The sequence below is a fragment of the Colletes latitarsis genome, chromosome 12 (genome assembly GCF_051014445.1).
Source record: "Colletes latitarsis isolate SP2378_abdomen chromosome 12, iyColLati1, whole genome shotgun sequence".
Taxonomy (NCBI): domain Eukaryota; kingdom Metazoa; phylum Arthropoda; class Insecta; order Hymenoptera; family Colletidae; genus Colletes; species Colletes latitarsis.
Genome location: NC_135145.1, coordinates 23,524,581 through 23,542,197, shown reverse-complemented (window position 1 = coordinate 23,542,197; position 17,617 = coordinate 23,524,581). Strand labels below are relative to the sequence as shown.

General features: G+C 41.4%; 2 protein-coding genes across 7 annotated transcripts in view; one reads left to right on the top strand and one right to left on the bottom strand.

Moving 5' to 3' along the window:
• The first annotated feature begins 9 nt into the window (after positions 1–9).
• Positions 10–1,978, top strand: Dmap1 (DNA methyltransferase 1 associated protein 1). The gene is made up of 5 exons (XM_076780163.1): positions 10–841; positions 915–1,245; positions 1,336–1,477; positions 1,547–1,701; positions 1,760–1,978. Exons 1-5 carry the CDS (start codon positions 285–287, stop codon positions 1,862–1,864), a joined length of 1,290 nt encoding a protein of 429 aa, XP_076636278.1. The 5' UTR covers positions 10–284; the 3' UTR covers positions 1,865–1,978.
• Positions 1,979–2,084: 106 nt separating this feature from the next.
• Nckx30c (solute carrier family 24 member Nckx30C) overlaps positions 2,085–17,617 on the bottom strand; it is an 80,415-nt gene continuing 64,882 nt past the window's right edge. For all 6 annotated transcript variants that reach the window (XM_076780162.1, XM_076780157.1, XM_076780160.1 and 3 more), the window contains one exon: positions 2,085–14,106. In XM_076780162.1, coding sequence (XP_076636277.1) covers positions 13,866–14,106 — 241 coding nt within the window. In that variant the 3' untranslated portion in view covers positions 2,085–13,865. The remainder of the gene's footprint in view (positions 14,107–17,617) is intronic.

The window sequence follows — 17,617 nt, the reverse complement described above, 5'->3', positions numbered from 1 at the left end:
AGTTTGTGACGTCACTACATGCAAGCTACATGGCTGTTCGCGAAGTTCGTAACCTGTCAATTGCATTAAAAGTTAATATTTAACAACTATGTGCTGCATATAAGGAAAACGTAGTCGTACAGTATTCGGAACTTAACCTTTTCTTTACGTAACTAACACGTATTTTTTGTTGCACACACACACACATGAAAATGCATTCGTTGAGTGTTGTTTTTCCGTGATACATAACCTCAAGGTAAAAACATTGAAACCACAGAAGCAAAAGTTCGTCGTTAACTGACAGAATGGCTGACGTACGCGATATATTAGATATCGAAGTGCCGACTACTAGCGAGCTTACGAAGGAATCGATTATAGGCAGCGATAAGAAAAATCGGAAAAAATATGAATACAAAGTACCGAAAAGGCCAGAAGGCATGCACCGTGAAGTCTTTGCATTGTTGTGCAAGGACAACAACGATGTACCACCCTTGTTTCCGACGGATACAGCTAAAGGATATAAGCAAGTTCGAGCGAAGCTTGGTATGAAAAAGGTTAGGCCATGGAAATGGGCATCGTTCACTAATCCTGCTAGAACGGACGGTGCATTCTTTCATCATTGGAGACGAGTTGCAGACGCAGGGAAAGAATATCCCTTTGCCAAATTCAATAAAAAGGTTCCTATTCCTACGTATACAAATGCAGAATACGTTCAGCATTTGGTTACGAACGGCTGGACCAGAGCAGAGACCGATCATCTCTTTGATTTGTGTAGAAGATTTGATCTGAGGTTTATTATAATCAAGGATAGATGGGATAGAACAAAGTTTCCTGCAAGGACTGTGGAGGATTTAAAAGAAAGGCAAGTATACATTGAATGTTTCTACATCTGTTGCTACTTCCTGTTACTTATAAAAATAACTACAAATGTTTAGGTATTACCAAGTGTGTGCTGCTTTAACAAAGGCAAAGAGTCATTCTGATAAGGTTTATATATTTGATGCAGAACACGAAAAACGTAGGAAAGAACAATTAAAGAAGTTGTTTGAAAGAACTCCAGAGCAAGTAGAGGAAGAACAAATGTTATTGACCGAATTAAGAAAAATTGAACAGAGGAAAAAGGAGAGGGACAGGAAAACTCAAGATTTGCAAAAATTAATAACAGCGGCCGATCATCAAGCAGATCCGAGAAAAAACGAGAGAAAACCAACAAAAAAGAGTGGAGCTGCTGCTAGAAATAGACCAAATAAAACTGATACTTCTCATGTAAGTAATTTCTACATAATACCCGTTTATCTTTGCGTGTTATTTAATGTTTATATTAATATATACGTACGATACGAATGAAAATTTTAGACAGTGGAATCAGCCGGAATTAAGTTTCCAGATTTTAAAAATAGCGGTGTTTCTCTTCGTTCTCAGAGAATAAAGTTGCCAAGTAGTTTAGGTCAAAAGAAAATGAAGGGTATCGAACAAATGCTCAACGAACTTCGACTAGGTATGTGCAATTTGGATGATTTATATTGTTTCTTTTCGATTGAATATTAACGCGTTTTTATCTCTCTAGAATTGAACCCGCCACCCACCGAACAAATATGCCAGCAATTTAACGAATTAAGAAGCGATATCGTTTTACACTACGAACTTAGAAGCGCACTGTCGACGTGCGATTACGAATTGCAATCGCTGAGGCATCAATACGAAGCTTTAGCTCCTGGAAAGGTAAGTCGCTAAAAATCTGTTTATTCGCGATACATTGTTACTAATATTGAATTTTCAGACGTTAACGATACCACCCGCTCTGTTGCCGAAAACGGAACCCGAGGTCAAGGCCGATATAATAGACGTGGTGGGTTCACCGAGCATGCCGACCATAACTCACTGATCTACGGAATAAATTTAGTTCCGTACCGGTTGTAAATAATTTCCAAAACGTTGGTTCGACGCTTCGCTTGCTGTAAAATTTTTTTTTACCTTGTATGGGACAATAAAAAAAATAATTTAACGAATGCAGCACTGTGTCACTGTCTTACCAATCCCTCCGAAGTCCTCTCGTTTACAGATGCGTCGGAGCAACGATCGAAAATGATTCGAACACGGTGTAATTTACTTATATATCTGTGTATTTTATATTGTCGACAAAAAGTAACAATGTACGGTCAAACCGTATAATTTATCTACAACAATCTACAATAGATTACAATATGTTGTCTTGTTTTTTGTTGAGGGTCAGAGGGAGGCAGGGATATTAGAATAACGGTGGGGGTAGGGATTAAGGGTTCTCGGAGGGAACTGGGGATCGGGTTAAAAGTGTGGAGGAAAGATGGTCGATGCAGGCCTTTCTTCGTTCGTGCTCCGTTAATCGCGATACAGTTGACTGTTAATTCTATATTAAATTACTCGGTAGCCTCTAGCCGTACTTGGTACGGAATAATGCGTATATATATCTGCTTCTTAATGATCGATAACCCACCGCCCGACTTTTCCCATCTACGCCGTGCCGTGAGGACTCTCTCGGTCAAAGTTAAGTGTAAGGAGAAAAAAAAAAGAAAGAAAAACTGGGCACAACGCTGGGCACATCGTTGACCCGCATATCCGATGCATTGTTCGCAGATCGTGCATCCTCTCGTCTCTCTACATGTGCTGACACGACAGCTTTTATTTTCAGGACAATATATATATTGTCACCCTTTTCTTTCGACGTCCAATTTAAAAAAAAAAAGAAAAACACTCCAGGGGGAGGGGGACAATAATTTACTCAGTTAATTTTTACTTTAGGAACGTGACCCACTAACCAGTAACGACTCTTCACACGCACACATCGGGGGATCGGAAACTATTTTCGAGTCCCTCCATGCACGGACTTTCGAATTCCTCGCGGAGTTTCGCGTACAGTGTAACATAATCACGGGGGGATGGAATAAGGGAAACCAATTTCAGGAACTTCAAAAGTGACTTTAAAGGGACTTTTCAAAGGACTACCACCCCCCGAGGGACGCATATTTTCAGAGGCTCGGAATACCGAGAGCCATTTTCTATTATATTACACGTACATACGTATAATACGAAAATTTTTTCGAGACGTCGGTATAAAAACTGACACAGTTCCTTTTCCTCAAGTCGAATAGAATTTGGATCGAAACGACAGGAAGAGGACCTAATACGCGACAACAACGAGGCCGAGGGGTGTGTCGGGCGGGCAATCGGGGGTGGATGATAAACGATCGGTCGCATCAGCACATCGTAGAGATGTTTCCAACCGAGTATCCTTCGACGACGGTCGTTTCTCATCGACGATTCGTTGATCTTCGACGAGGGACGCACGATCGACTGGCCCTGGTATAGCAAATTGGGGGTGGCGGGGTGGAAAGAGAGAAACAAAAATCGAGCCACGAATAAAGGAACGCACGCGTTCACGTGTCTATATGTACATATACGCCATGCATGCATACATATATACACATACCAGTGGTAACAATAGTAATGATAATAATAATAATGACAATAATTAACACGGACAACGTTCAATGTACAGAGTAAAGCGCGTAATCGGAAGCGACACGACTGCGACATCATTAATCTCGTGTCCACGATTATTAATTTTAGAATTGTACAATATCTTAAAATAATACGATTTATGTTTTAAAATTCCATTATTTTCTCCCTTTTAATAATATTCAAGCGCCTTCGGTGAAATTTAAAATACAAATTTTTGATAATAAAAACATTTGGCGAACGTTCCGTGCATCGTGAGATTTTCGTCACGCCCCTATCTCGGTGACAGAGGGTTGAAATAACCAAGTCGCGTCCCTTCCGCAGATTCGCGTTCGTCAACGAAAATTCTCTTCATCTTTCCTCTCGCGTCCCCGCCGTTCTCACGTTCGTTATTTATTTAAATCATTTTACGCAACAACGAACATATTGATTCGACGACGTTCGAGCGATCCTGCAACTGACCGGAGAAGAGATTTGTCTCGTTATTCATCGTTTTCTTTATTTTTTTTGTTTTTTTGTGGGGGGAGGGGGAGGATTCGTTTAAAGTTACTTTTGCTGCGTTTTTCTTCGTATAACATGTAACATGAGAAATCGTATCTTATTCGTTAAAGACATTCCCTACACAACACGGCTACGGTAATGCGTCATGGATATGTGCGCAAGTGCGTGTGAAGAAATGTAGGGAGAGAAGGGGAGTACGGAGGCAGCTGGAGTGGGGGGAGTGGGGGGACACGAGGTGGTAGAGGTGGGATTTCAGAGGGAGAAGGGGAAATGCACGAGGAGGAGGGGACACGGTGAATTCGGAGCTGTCGAAGTGTGTCCGCACGTACGCGCGCGTACGCACGTGCGCACATAGGCACACGTTATTTTTTTATTTTTTTTTTTAAAGTTTATATGTATAGATTTCTGTATATAATTGGTAATCATTGATTTTTTTGTTTTCTGTTGTTTGTTGGTTGCTTCAAGTAACTAGCTTCCTCGATTATTTATATATATACACATAAGTATATGTACAGTACATATATATGTGAATATATATACTCCGCTATTACGTAATAGTAACATGTACGCTCGACAAGTGCGCCGACTTTCTTTTCTCTCTCTCTCGCTCTCTCTCTCACGTTCTCTCTCGCATACACACACGCTCAACCGTATCTCGCTCGCTCTCTCTCTCTCTCTCTCTCTCTCTCTCCCACACACACGCTTCAGCTTTGCCTATAGTTAATGTTCTACCTGTATTGTATATAACTACAACGCTATGGTAGACAACAACAAGTAATATTATCCTAAACTTGTTTCACCTGCTTTTTCTCTACGTCGTATTTCGTATATGCCGTAAAAATGTTGTATATAATGATATTAATATTGTAATATATTTTGTTTTATTGCACGCGGTTGTCGGCCGCGACCGCCACGGTACGTCGAACGAACGTCGAGCATTCGATCTCTGTGGTTTCTCGTTGAAATTCCCCCGCCCACGAGGGAGAACGAAAAAAAAAAAAATAAAAATAAATCTTTCTCGAAAGAAGATGACCAGGCGTCCATCTTTGTTCGATCCCAGTCGCTCGTTCGATACCGGGGCCCCGTCGCGGCAACGTTTTCTTTTAACATCAGCTTGTTACATTTTCATTTTTTCGTTTTTTTTCATTTTTGTATTCTTTTTATCTTTGCGAGATTCTTTCCGCTACGCTCGTTTTTTTTCATTCTTGCGCTTAATCCTGACGATTCATATTTTTTTTCTTTTTTTGTCCACTAGGTATAAGCCCAAAAAATCATCCTGCGTGAAGTGTAAATAACACGTGGTCGTTGGTGCAGCATTTTTTGTTTTTTCGCCCCCGGCTGAGGATCGCGGCTCTAACCGGCGCCCGTACGAAATTGTATTTCTTTTTTTTTTTTTGTTCGTTTTGTAGTTTTTACTTTTTAACTATTCGTGATATATTTTGAGACAAACGAAAAGCGTGGTCGTCCATCGAGAAGATCGATTTGCCGTTTAAACGTATTCGACGGTGTATCACAAAAATCGTCAAATCGAACGCTTGTCGAGACCTCGTTGTTTCTCGAGCAAATTGCACGCGCACGCTGCAATCCGTAGTAAAATTCATAATATTTATAATTTCTTTATATGTATATGTACGTGCTATGCGGGTTTTTCGTCTAATCGCATGTACCCTAAATATCCGCGAGAAACAGAATTCGGTCCTTGCGTGTCCGTCTTCAACCCTCTCGATATCACCGGTTCCCCCTCTTTAAGCAATTATTGCTAGTAAAAATCTTTCGCGTTTTTTAACATCTTTCCAGATCCCTTTGCTCGCTCTCGTTCGATCTCGAGGGGGTCAGGCTCCGAAACAATTTTTTAACTAAGCTACGAGGTCTTTCTGCGTGTTTTGAGCTCTTTGCGATTTGTTGAAAAATTCCAAAAATTTTTTTTTCCTTTTAGAATAAAAAGTCGCCTCGTCCGCCGATCGCCGCGAGAAGCTCCAAGCGCAGAAGGGGGGTTTGTGCGTAACGGTTACTTTGTCGATCGCCAACTGGGGGGTTGGTTGGCCGGGTAAAAAACAAACGGAAAAGGAATCGAACGCGTTTGATGTGTTTCGAGACGCCATGGGGGGTGGTTGGTCGTCGAGAGGGTTGCGTACGACAACGACAACGACGTATATTCGATACGCACGAGCGAAAGAAAGCGTTTACCGTAATAAAGTCATCCTATCCTCTCTCACCCCGAACGTATACAACGTTAGAACCTTTACATATTTATATGCGCTTGTATGTATATGTATAATATATGTATAATGGTTGTATTATTTATAAGATTCATCATTTTTTATCCGTTCCCATTAGGGTTCTGCGGTAACCTAGCTTTCACATTTTTTTTTTCCTCTGTTTACCTCGTAAAATCCGGATCTCTACGGTCGTATCCAATACGTCAACTACTGCGGCGATGGACGGGGGTAAAACCCTATGTAATGCGACGAATTCAACAACGACAATCATAAAATATACATATGTGTGTGTGTTCAGTGTCTGTATATATACGTGAAAAAAGAACCGGAACAAACGAGATCGCACGTATATATGTAGTATATATATATATGTATAAAGTGTACGTGTTGCGTACATGTATCTGTGTATCTGTGTAACTAATCACAAGAGACATGGCATACGCCGAAGATCGATAATTGCCTGGCCACTATACTTTCACGCGTGCGAGTACACATACACATACACACACACACACACACGCGTCCCTATTCGTGCACACTAGTGCGTGTGCACGCGCGCACATCGATCTCGCGACCCGAAAACAGTACGTATATATTATTTATTTATTTAATACGTATTTTAATATAATAATCTTTAATCATATAGAAACTCTGTAACACTTTTTGTATCTCTTCACATATTTTTTTTTTTTTTGTTAATCATCATCGGCCAAAAACCTAAATACCTTACGATCTTAAGTATCTCTAATAATACCGCTAAGTGATCAATTTACTTCTTATTAATCGTCAACGTCTCTTTCTCTTTGATATGTGCGTTCGCGTCTTGTCGTTTGCCAAGAGAATATACGGTTTTTTTTTTTTTTTGTTTAAGCTTTTAAGCGAAATTTGTCTTCTCTCCTCCTCTTTGTCTATCCACCGTTACGCGCATACACGCACGCGACCGTCGATCGACGAAACAACGATGATCGTTGCTCGATCGAATGGGGAAGCCGTGTTCAACGACGATGGACAAGCGGAACAAATTTCCCCGGTTCCACCCTGCAAATTGACCGACAAGCTGACGCCCTTTGACCCCCAACGTCGCGGGACCACGGCCTCTTCATACGATCCACGCTTATCTCGGTCGAAAACCACCCCTCTGAGCGGCGAACAGAATATTCTGATTACTATTTAAAACCCTATTGTATCATGTTTACATTCGTTAAAAAATTCGATTTACAGATCAAATAATTACAAAGTTACAAATAAAATGAAATTTCGCCGCTCGAGAGAACCGAGAGCTCGCGCGTCGACAGCAATTAAAAATTATACAAAAATATTTGTACTTTCACGAAAGGTCCACGGGGTTTAAAACTCATCGAGTTTTCAATTTTAGAACGAATAAAAAGTCTCAGGCTACGCCATTGCTGTCGACGCTGGTGCGTGCGTACAATCGTTTCTGCGGTTCGGGTTGCATGCATGTAGGTGCACCGACGTTCTCGGCAACGCGAGGTTCGACTTACAAAAACAATCGGCCCTTACATAACGCGTGTTTATATAAAAATGATTCACGAGCCGCTAGATATCGAACCGGCCACGGCGACGATAAACCCACCCCCTAAGTCTCAGCTGACGTCGCGTCGAGAGTTCGATGGTCAGGATCGAAACTCGATGTCCCCATTAACGCTGTTTATCCTAAAGTATTATAAAGTACAAATTACGAGCACGATAGCACCTCCGAGCCTCGAACGTTTCGACCTTCGCCTTATCACGCGATTATCCTTCCGTGCATGGTATTCCAGCGAGGACTGGTTCTAATTTAAGAGATGGGCAAAATCTTATTCAACGCGAAATAGAGCATTTACGATTCAGATTTGCAATTCAACAAACAACGAATTTAACAATTTTGCCCTCCTCCGTTTTAACCTAAGCTCTTATATATTTCTAATATTTCTCTCGGATCCCCCAAGTATTCTTCTGGTCTGGAGAGAAAATTTCGAGGCTCGAGTGGTCCTGGTTCGTGGCTACGCCTGTGTTCTAAGGCAGATCTGCCCCTCTAGGAGGGCTCGGAGCAGAGATGGGCAAAATTCTTATCTGCACGCTACGAACAAATAAAGAAATATTAACGATCGCGAGAATTGAAGAATTCCAATTATGATTACGTGGGTCTCGAGTTGAATTTTGCCCAACTCTGGTCGCGCGTTACACCTAAGTCGTCGACGAACTTTCGTTTATGAACGATAAATAAAAATTGTCTATCGATTCCCCGGGTGGCCGTGGTCGATTCGTTTCGCAGGCTGGTCGTCGCGACGTCGTTTATCGCGCTACGGTAACAAATGTTTGATTGAAAACGTTTAATCGAGGCTACGGAATCTCTCCCTCTCACACACGCAGGTACACAAAGACACTCGTCGACTCTCTCTATTGCTCGGCGTGGTGCTAAAAACGCTAGATCGCAAAAAAGGGGCGCCCGCCGCGTTTTGTTTCACTTTTTTTCAAATTTTTTCGTTAGAACGTTTTTGTTGATCGGTGATCGATACCTCGGGAAGATCGTATTGTGCATCTTTCGCTACTTGCTTCTTCGTTACCGTTTTACAAGAAACTATTAAGAAACGCTACGGTCCTATCGTCTACGCCTCGTCTAATGGTTTCTCTTACACTTCCGGTTCCTCCATCTTCGCTCGAGTAGATCTTCCGGGGAACGAGGTTCGTTTGCTTCTCAAGACACTTTTAACACAGTCTCTATATTCACCTCACTCCCACCTATTCGCATAATCTTCAACCTAGATGTTCGAGGCTTCAACGTTCCCACGTGTGCAACAACACAATATAGCCCTTAATTGGTCTTTATCTCACAATATTGCTTGTACTTACAGATATACATTCTTTGGAATGAAATCCAAAATATTAAACAAATGAAAGTAAGCCATCTCTATCTTAACATCGTAAACCAAAGGGCCTACTAAATTATAAATAAATAAAACAGTAGCCTTTAAAGCAGCTGAAGTGTTAAAATTGTTGCACACGCGGGAACGCAGACTTCGGTCCCGATTTAAATTCTAAGGCCCCGACTCTGAATTCAACGTTCCACGAACAGTGCTGCCTCGCTTCTTGTACGCCAATCTGCGTTAGGGATACTTGGTAAAGCATCACCTGCACCACTGTTCACGTTTCAGCTCGAAGGACCGTCGACTCGAGTGGTTGGCAGCTGTGCAATTAACCCTTCGAGCACCGCGTCACAAAACCTCGTTAATTATCAGTGCTTAACCTTGTACTTTCTCGCTTACGAATCACATTTTATCGTCAGAAGATCCATCTATTTTTTCAGCATCTTTTCAGTGACATAACTCCCTCAAAAATATTGCATCCGCAATTATCGGTATCTTAAAAATAAATTTTGTAGTTCACCAAGTAAAATAATTCGCTGAAACAATCTGGCGATCGCGGTATTTTTGCAAGAAGCGAGGCAATGCAACGTCTTGTATCCGAACCGAGAGTAGTTTCTTCGAAGCACGCTCAAATCTCGTTTTCCTCTTCCTGTTCTCCGTTCCCATTCGTCGATTCTCCGTTTCTGGGCCCTTTTCCATCCCCCCCCCCCTCTCTTCCGACCACTCCTACGATTTGATTTCTCTGCGTCGGCTTCTCGCGTCCAGTGTGAGATTTCATTTGTTTTTTTCTTCTTTTTTTTTTGGTTTTCTCGTTTAGTAAAAAGCTAGGCCGCTGTTAGGCGTTCAGGCGGTTTCCGGATTACGCGACACATTGCTCGGTTATTTCTTTTTAGTCCTCCTGTCGAACAACAGTCACTTCGCTACTCAAAACGTCCTCCTCACCGGTTCGTGTGTCCCTTAAATTAATCGATATCACGTTAGAACTATTATTATAACTACGCGTTTAAAACGTACTTTGAAACATTTTTATATAATACAGAATCCGTTAACGTGTAATTAAAAATCTCCCTTTCTCTCCTGTCACGCTCTCTCTCTCTCTCACCAGTCTGTACAACGTTTCGCTTTCTCTCCCGCTCTCTCGCTCGCTCTCTCGTACTGTTTCTCTTCGCGAGTATATGTAACAATGATGGTAATAATAATAATAAATAACCGTACACAATAATAATGACAACCGTAATAATAATTTAACATCGTCTAGCGGTATCACCATAGCGTGTCATAGCGTGACATCGAAAACTCCAAAGAATCTTAGCGAAAAAATAGCTTAGTGAGTATCAACCTTGACCCAGGGATCACGGAACTCGTGCTCGCTCACGTTTCGAATCGTCCAACGATCTTTGTTCCGTGATCCCGCGTTGTCCTCGGTTCCTATAGCGTGGCTTTTTTTTAATCCTAAGAGGAACGTCGCGCCTCGATTCGATCCTTAACGCGATTTACCATCGAGGGGTGCGGGGGAGCAAGCGTAATTGTCGCGGGTGCTCGATTCGAACGTGGTCGACGTTCCTTCGCCAGGATGCGGTCCGTTAGTTTCTGTAGGAAGGTTCGATTTCTTCGCATGCCTCTTACGTAGATTAGTTTGCTGAATAGTAGAGTAATCGAGTTTAAAAACGTGCGCGCGCGGAACCGGAACCCGACTGGTTCGACGCCCGCGACCAAGATGGCTGCCATCTGACCGAAGAACATTAAATAACAGCTATCAGAATCGGAATACACGAATTTTTTTTACGATTTCTACAATGGTTCTGTCCCTTTAGACACTTGGTTGTTGAAATAAAACATTTTTTAGACCCTGTACGGAACGCTTTCGCTTACTTTTTCATCCTATATTCTACTACCTATGAACGGCAGTGGTAGCTCATTTTACAGTAACTGATAGAAATGTAACGAAAGATCCAATATGGCGGGAATGGAGGAACGTTACATCCATCGAGATTCTAATTAGGGACGCGAAGTCGATGCTACGAAGCTCAAAACAGCTGAGCCAATATGAAAAGTCAGAACTCAACTTCTTAGAGAAGGCACCTTGCACAACAGACAAACAAAGCTACCCAAACAAAGAGCAGCCTACGTAACGGGAAACTAAGTTCAGTTATGTTGATGTTGACTTCGTGTTCGTAATCAAAGTCCCGACTAACTTATAATTACGCGTTTCGAAAGCGAATCTTCCATGGGCGCCATATTGGGATCGGTTCGACTTCGAAACTGTAACGCAATTTATCCTAAATAACATATTTTCAACGGAACGTTCGCGCAGAAATTTATTTCAAGGATCAATGAGTGCTCGAAATTTTCAAAGGAACCCACAACCGAGCTCTATCCACATGTAAAATCGCTGAATTTCATGACCCATTTTCTCCCAAGCTACCGAAGCGATTTTAATCAAATTTTGACCGAGTACTTTGCTAATGGCGCTGAATAAATTGAATCTTCTTTTACAAACATCGTAGAAAAAGAGTGACATGCTTAATAAATCGTTCGAATATAGATGAACGATTTTTGCCGTGATCCTGAGAAAATAGGTCGACGATTCATTCGTTGGTCGATTGAAAACTACTCAAACGAACGTTTAAAAAACTATTTCTCGGGGGTTGTGGGACTTGTTAAGCAACGGTGTGGACAGAAACATTGGAATCTGCTACAGAATTCCATAAGGATTGCTTTTAAAACGCTAGAAATTCGAGAATACGAGCGGCCATCTTGTTCGCGATTCGTAAAATCGACGAGTCCGTTCCGTTCGAGCTCCGTCGATCGGCCAATACGCTTTTTCCCGCGTTTTCGTTTGCGACACGATGCAATTTCAAGGCAGAAACGGGGCGAGGACGTTTTCGATCAGATCGGAAAACTGCGAACGACGACTACTTCGAACGATTATTTCCAATAATCGACTGCCGGGAGATTGCTAGTTTAATTAAATGGAACGAAGAACACGGTTCCCCTTCGAATAAACGATAAAAAGTAATCATTCGCGGATAACGAGGGTTTCTTCGTGTATTAAAGAGTCATTACGGCAAAACGAGACTTATCTTAACATAAAATTTTACGTACTGTCGATCGTTTCGATAACGCGATCATCTGGTTCTATTGAAAATTCAGCGAATAGAGACGATAACTTGGATTTATTTGATCAAAAATGCGAAACGTATTCCGCGAGAGTCCGTTCTGCTAACAGAGATTTACGTTTATTGACCGTGTGTCCCGTTGATTTGTTTGTTAACGCGATAAAGAATAATAATCGACCTCGTAGATTCCGAATCTGCGATGTCCCTTTACAATTTTATTACAAAAATTGTTTGGTAATAATAACTAGGAATTTACGGTTGCGATTGATATTAAAAAGAATATAAGATTTACATAGTTTCGTTAGAAAAATCGTTTCGCGAAAACGACTAGCAATTTATGGTTACGATTAATATTAAAAAGATCGTTCGAGGTAGCGTGGGAGGCGATGTAAGAGGTGTTTGGGGAGTGAATGGCCGGTCGACGGGACGCGTTGGAGCGTGTTTCGCGAGCACGACAGAGTAAAGTCGCTAGATTCTACGGTTTCTAGGCGAAAAGAGTTGTTTTAGAGAGAGAAATCAGCGAGCGGTCGGGCCGGGGCCGTCCATCGTCCAACGAGAGCGTCTAAATTCGTGTTCGTTTCGGATGGGATCGTGCCAAGGTGTGTCGATCGCGATCGGGCGATCGGCTCGCCGAGTAAATCGCGGGACGAGCCGAGGATAATAATATATTTTACACGTTTTGTTAGCGAGACTCTGTGTTCCCGTCGCGAAACGATTTTTTGGCAGTTCGACTGACGCCTGCTCGGCGAGTCGCGGATCGAAGTCGAGAATATATATATCGAGGAACTCGTTTTGGCCCTCGTTAGATCGGGGCCCCTCCCCCCTGTAAACGTTAACGAGGCGCGGTTCGATGAGAAAAACGGCTCCTCGACGAGGGAAAACGCAGGTTTCGTGGTATCGTTTAACGTTTATCGTGCCTCGAGCGCGCCGTGAGGATCTAACGAGCGGCGTTACGACGATCGATTTTGTCTGGATCCGAGAGACACTAGAGGCTAGGGTTATCGTAGAAGGGAACGGTAGTAGTAGTTTCGTAGAAGAATAAGAAGAAGGTGAAGTAGAACAACAAGAAGAGTAAGAAGAACAGGAGATTAAAATGAGTCGTAAGATCTCTCTTTTTCCACCCTATATAGTTATACAAAGTGTAGTATTAATTCCGCGCGATCGTTGGCACGATCGGCCGACGCGCTCGCTGCGTCTAAAGATAAACCGGCGGCCCGTTCGTCGAACAGGATAAACGTCACCGCGATAAATTACTTAACGAGATGAGTATTTTGTTTCAGGTATTTCAAGGTTTATACAATATGTACACGTATTTTTCGACTAGAACAAAAAAACGTTTCTCTTTCGTTCGTATCCCCCTGGGTTAACCTGTGTGTGGTCGACGACGCCGCTTGCATGGATCGTCCAATTGATCGACGACCGAGGGGGGAGGTTTTCCCGGCGTGGTTCTAAGGGACGTTGGGAAGGGACAGGTGCGCCAACAGTTTTCGATAAGTTCTATTTTCTCCCGGGAAGGCTGACCGTGTTCCTCTTTCCCTTCCTCCTGCGATCGATTCGAGGAGGACTCGAGAAACTCGTCGGCCGTTATACTCGCCGACGACGATGATGATGACGAGATGACGAGACCCGTAAATGTGCGTCCTGCCTGGGACCTCTTGGTTCGCGCGTCCCCCGTTCTCTCGTTCCTAGGCCGGACAGACCAGGAACTCGTACTCGAACATCAACGAGACCGCGACAAACACGAAGTACAAGAGGAACATCGTGAACCCGAGGCCCTTGTTCATCCGCCACTTGAAGCAGGCGATGCTCATGATCACGAACAACAGCATGCAGAACAGGATCGCTATGCTGCACACCATCCCCACCGAGTTCACCTCCACGGGCTTCCCGTAGATCAGGCCGTACAGCAGCCAGGGTACCGGAAGCCTGCAACAGACAATTTGAAAATTACACCGTTACCAACATTTCAATATTATCTCTGTTTACATTCTTCTACAGAGATTTTTACAATTTTTAAATATTCCCCAACAAGTTATTTGCATTTTGAAACATTAAAATCCTTCGATCTGTTCAGGAGTTACGACTTTTCAAAGATACCCATGAAATTTCGAAGAGATATTTCTGGCCTAAAATTATATTTTCGGTAAGGAATTTTTTTCTCGAAAGTGGGTAGGATTTCGGGGATATGTCTATTCACCAAAAATTATTGTAATTGACCCCTGCAACTGAAAATAATTTTTTTAGAACGATTTGAAATTTTTTTTTTTCGTCGAAAAATATAGGCACCTACCCCCTGTCGATTTTTCTTAGATATTCGTTTTTCATTTTTAATAATATTGTTCGACGCCCTACAGTAAAGTCGTCTAATACATTTTTATAGGTACCCATGAGCTCTACTTCAGAAAAAAGTTTCGTTGAAATATATTCACTATTGTAGGAGTTATGGTTGTTTGAAGATTGAACCACTTTTATGGAGTTTTTCTCACTTTACGGTGTTAAGGAACAACTTTCTGAATATTTTTAGTATTTCTACATAATCTCTATTAAAATACGCGTAGTTTGCTTTTTTAAACATTAAAATCGTTCAATCCGTTCAGAAGTTATGACGTTTTGAAGATTCACATGAAATTTCGAGGAGACATTTCTGGCCGAAAATTATATTTTCGGTAAGGAATTTGTTTCTCGAAAGTGGGTAGGATTTCGGGGATATGTCTATTCACCAAAAATTATTGTAATTGACCCCTGCAACTGAAAATAATTTTTTTAGAACGATTTGAAATTTTTTTTTTTCGTCGAAAAATATAGGCACCTACCCCCTGTCGATTTTTCTTAGATATTCGTTTTTCATTTTTAATAATATTGTTCGACGCCCTACCGTAAAGTCGTCTAATACATTTTTATAGGTACCCATGAGCTCTACTTCAGAAAAAAGTTTCGTTGAAATATATTCACTATTGTAGGAGTTATGGTTGTTTGAAGATTGAACCACTTTTATGGGGTTTTTCTCACTTTACGGTGTTAAGGAACAACTTTCTGAATATTTTTAGTATTTCTACATATTCTCCATAAAAATACGCGTAGTTTGCTTTTTTAAACATTAAAATCGTTCAATCCGTTCAGAAGTTATGACATTTTAAAGATTCGCATGAAATTTCAGGAGAGTGAATCAACGTATGGTCAGACATTGTATTTTCGGTAATGAATTTTTTTCTCTAAAGTGAGCAGGATTTCGGAGATATGTATATTCACCGAAAATGATTGAAATTAACCCCTTTAGCTAACAATAATTTTCTTAGAACGATTTGAAAATTTTTTTTTCACTGAAAAATTTCACACCTTCTTGAATTTTTTTCTCGAAACTGGGAAGGAATTCGAGGGTATGTCCATTCACCAAAAATTATTGCAATTGACCCCTGCAACTGAAAATAATTTTTTCAGAACGATTTGAAATTTTTTAATTTTATCAAAAAATTTCACACCTTCTTAAATTTTTTTCTCGAAACTGGGAAGGAATTCGGAGGTATGTCTGTTGACCAAAAATTATTGTAATTGACCCCTGCAACTAAAAATAATTTTTCCAGAATGATTTGAAATTTTCGAATTTTCCTCAATTTACTTTTACATGAATATTAATAATTATTAATGAATTTAAAATTATATTGTTACAGTAGGAAACTATGTAAAGTTACTCGCATTCGTACACAATAATAGTGTACACAACAGATGTATAAAAAAACCTTGTTGCTTGTGAATTGATCATGGATAAATTAAATAAAAAGAACTCATAGAGGAACCAGGTTTTCAGCGATTTCTCAAACGCGTACCAAAAACTGGGACTCGAATAAATCGTGTTCGGTTTGGTAGTTTTGCTGTGCGTCCCGACGCGCATTACTTTCCACTCCGATGCATTCTAATCGTAATCCCGCGAGGTGCAATCGCATCTTACGCGAAATGTATGCGCTTTTTCGTCCCCCTGTTCCCTTTCTCGGACTGGCAGGCTACGAAGACGCTTTCTTCACGGGCAGATTGCCAGCTGGCAGCTGGACAACGGAAGCGTGGAATCGATCTTCGATCGACTCGATTACCGAATAGGGGAGTGCCAGGAAATCGTGCGTATACGTGTGGAATATGTGTGTATGCGTTGATCTCGATTCGTCGAATCAAACTGTCTCGTCCCAAACACCGAAGCGTTGTAGGAGGGCTTGGAACGCGGAGGCACGTTATTCCATTCGCGCTGAAAAAATTCAGCGGGGAAAAACCCGAACTCCCTATTTATTGCACCCCCGGATATTCCCACGCAACCACGGTACGAATCCACTTGCATATTCATTAATACGTATCAATCTCCAGGCATCGAAATAAATTGTCGTTTGCATTAGTGTGTTCAAGAATCGCGAAATCGAGACTACGATTTTTTAGTTTTATTCTCTCTGTGAAAAGCTTAGCTCGAAAAATACAGTCTTTGCATCGTTAATAATATCCGCGAACTCGAGACAACGATCTTTCATTTTTATTTTCTCTGCGAAAAGCTTAGCTCGAAAAATACAGTCTTTGCATCGTTAATAATATCGCGAAATCGAGACTACGGTTTTTTATTTTTATTTTCTCCGTGAAAAGCTTAGCTCGAAGGTTATAGTTTTTGTTACGATCTCTTATTTTTATTTTCTCGGTGAAAAGCTTAGCTCGAAAAATACAGTCTTTATCGAGATTAATTTAGTCGAACGATATCAAACAACGAAGAGAAGCTGTATCGTCGAATTATGGCTGATAATTGGAGCGAATTAAATTTACCTAGTTTGTTTCGAATCGTTCCGACAGAATTCATGGCGAGACTAGGAGGTGCGACAATAACGTTTCGAGAGTAATTTTCTTTCCGTTCTTAGTAGCAACAATGTAAACAGTTGCGTCCGCCAGCTGTGTAGCTTAATCCCTCCTCTAACTACATGCAAAAGGTAAACATTGTTAGTCGTTTTAAGTCACTGTGTAGGTTCTCGTAAAGACGTGTTTGAGTATCCTGTTACGCGAAAAATGGAACGCAATTTAGAGCGAAGGGTTTGCGATAGCATTTCTGGTAAAAAGTGCCGTATCGTCGACGGACGTTTACGAAAAATTGTCCCGTGAGTTTAACTGCCGTGTTTATTTGCTTTTTTCCAACCCTTTGCTGCTGGAATGGCGAGTCTCGACGATCTTCGCGAAAAAAAACAACAAATCTGTCCCTCTTCCGTGACCATTATTAAAAAAATTAATCTAGATACCGGAGTAGCTTTATATTTAATTTTTATATTCGTAAATATTTTAACGAGGTCGCAAAGTGACTTTGCAAATTATAGTTGGAGAATTAGACTGGGAATAATGGATCCGTCAAAGAAGCCCAATTTACCGCTATACGAGCTCGCTGGATAATAAATTCCGAACGGGGATCAGCTCGTTTTAGCCC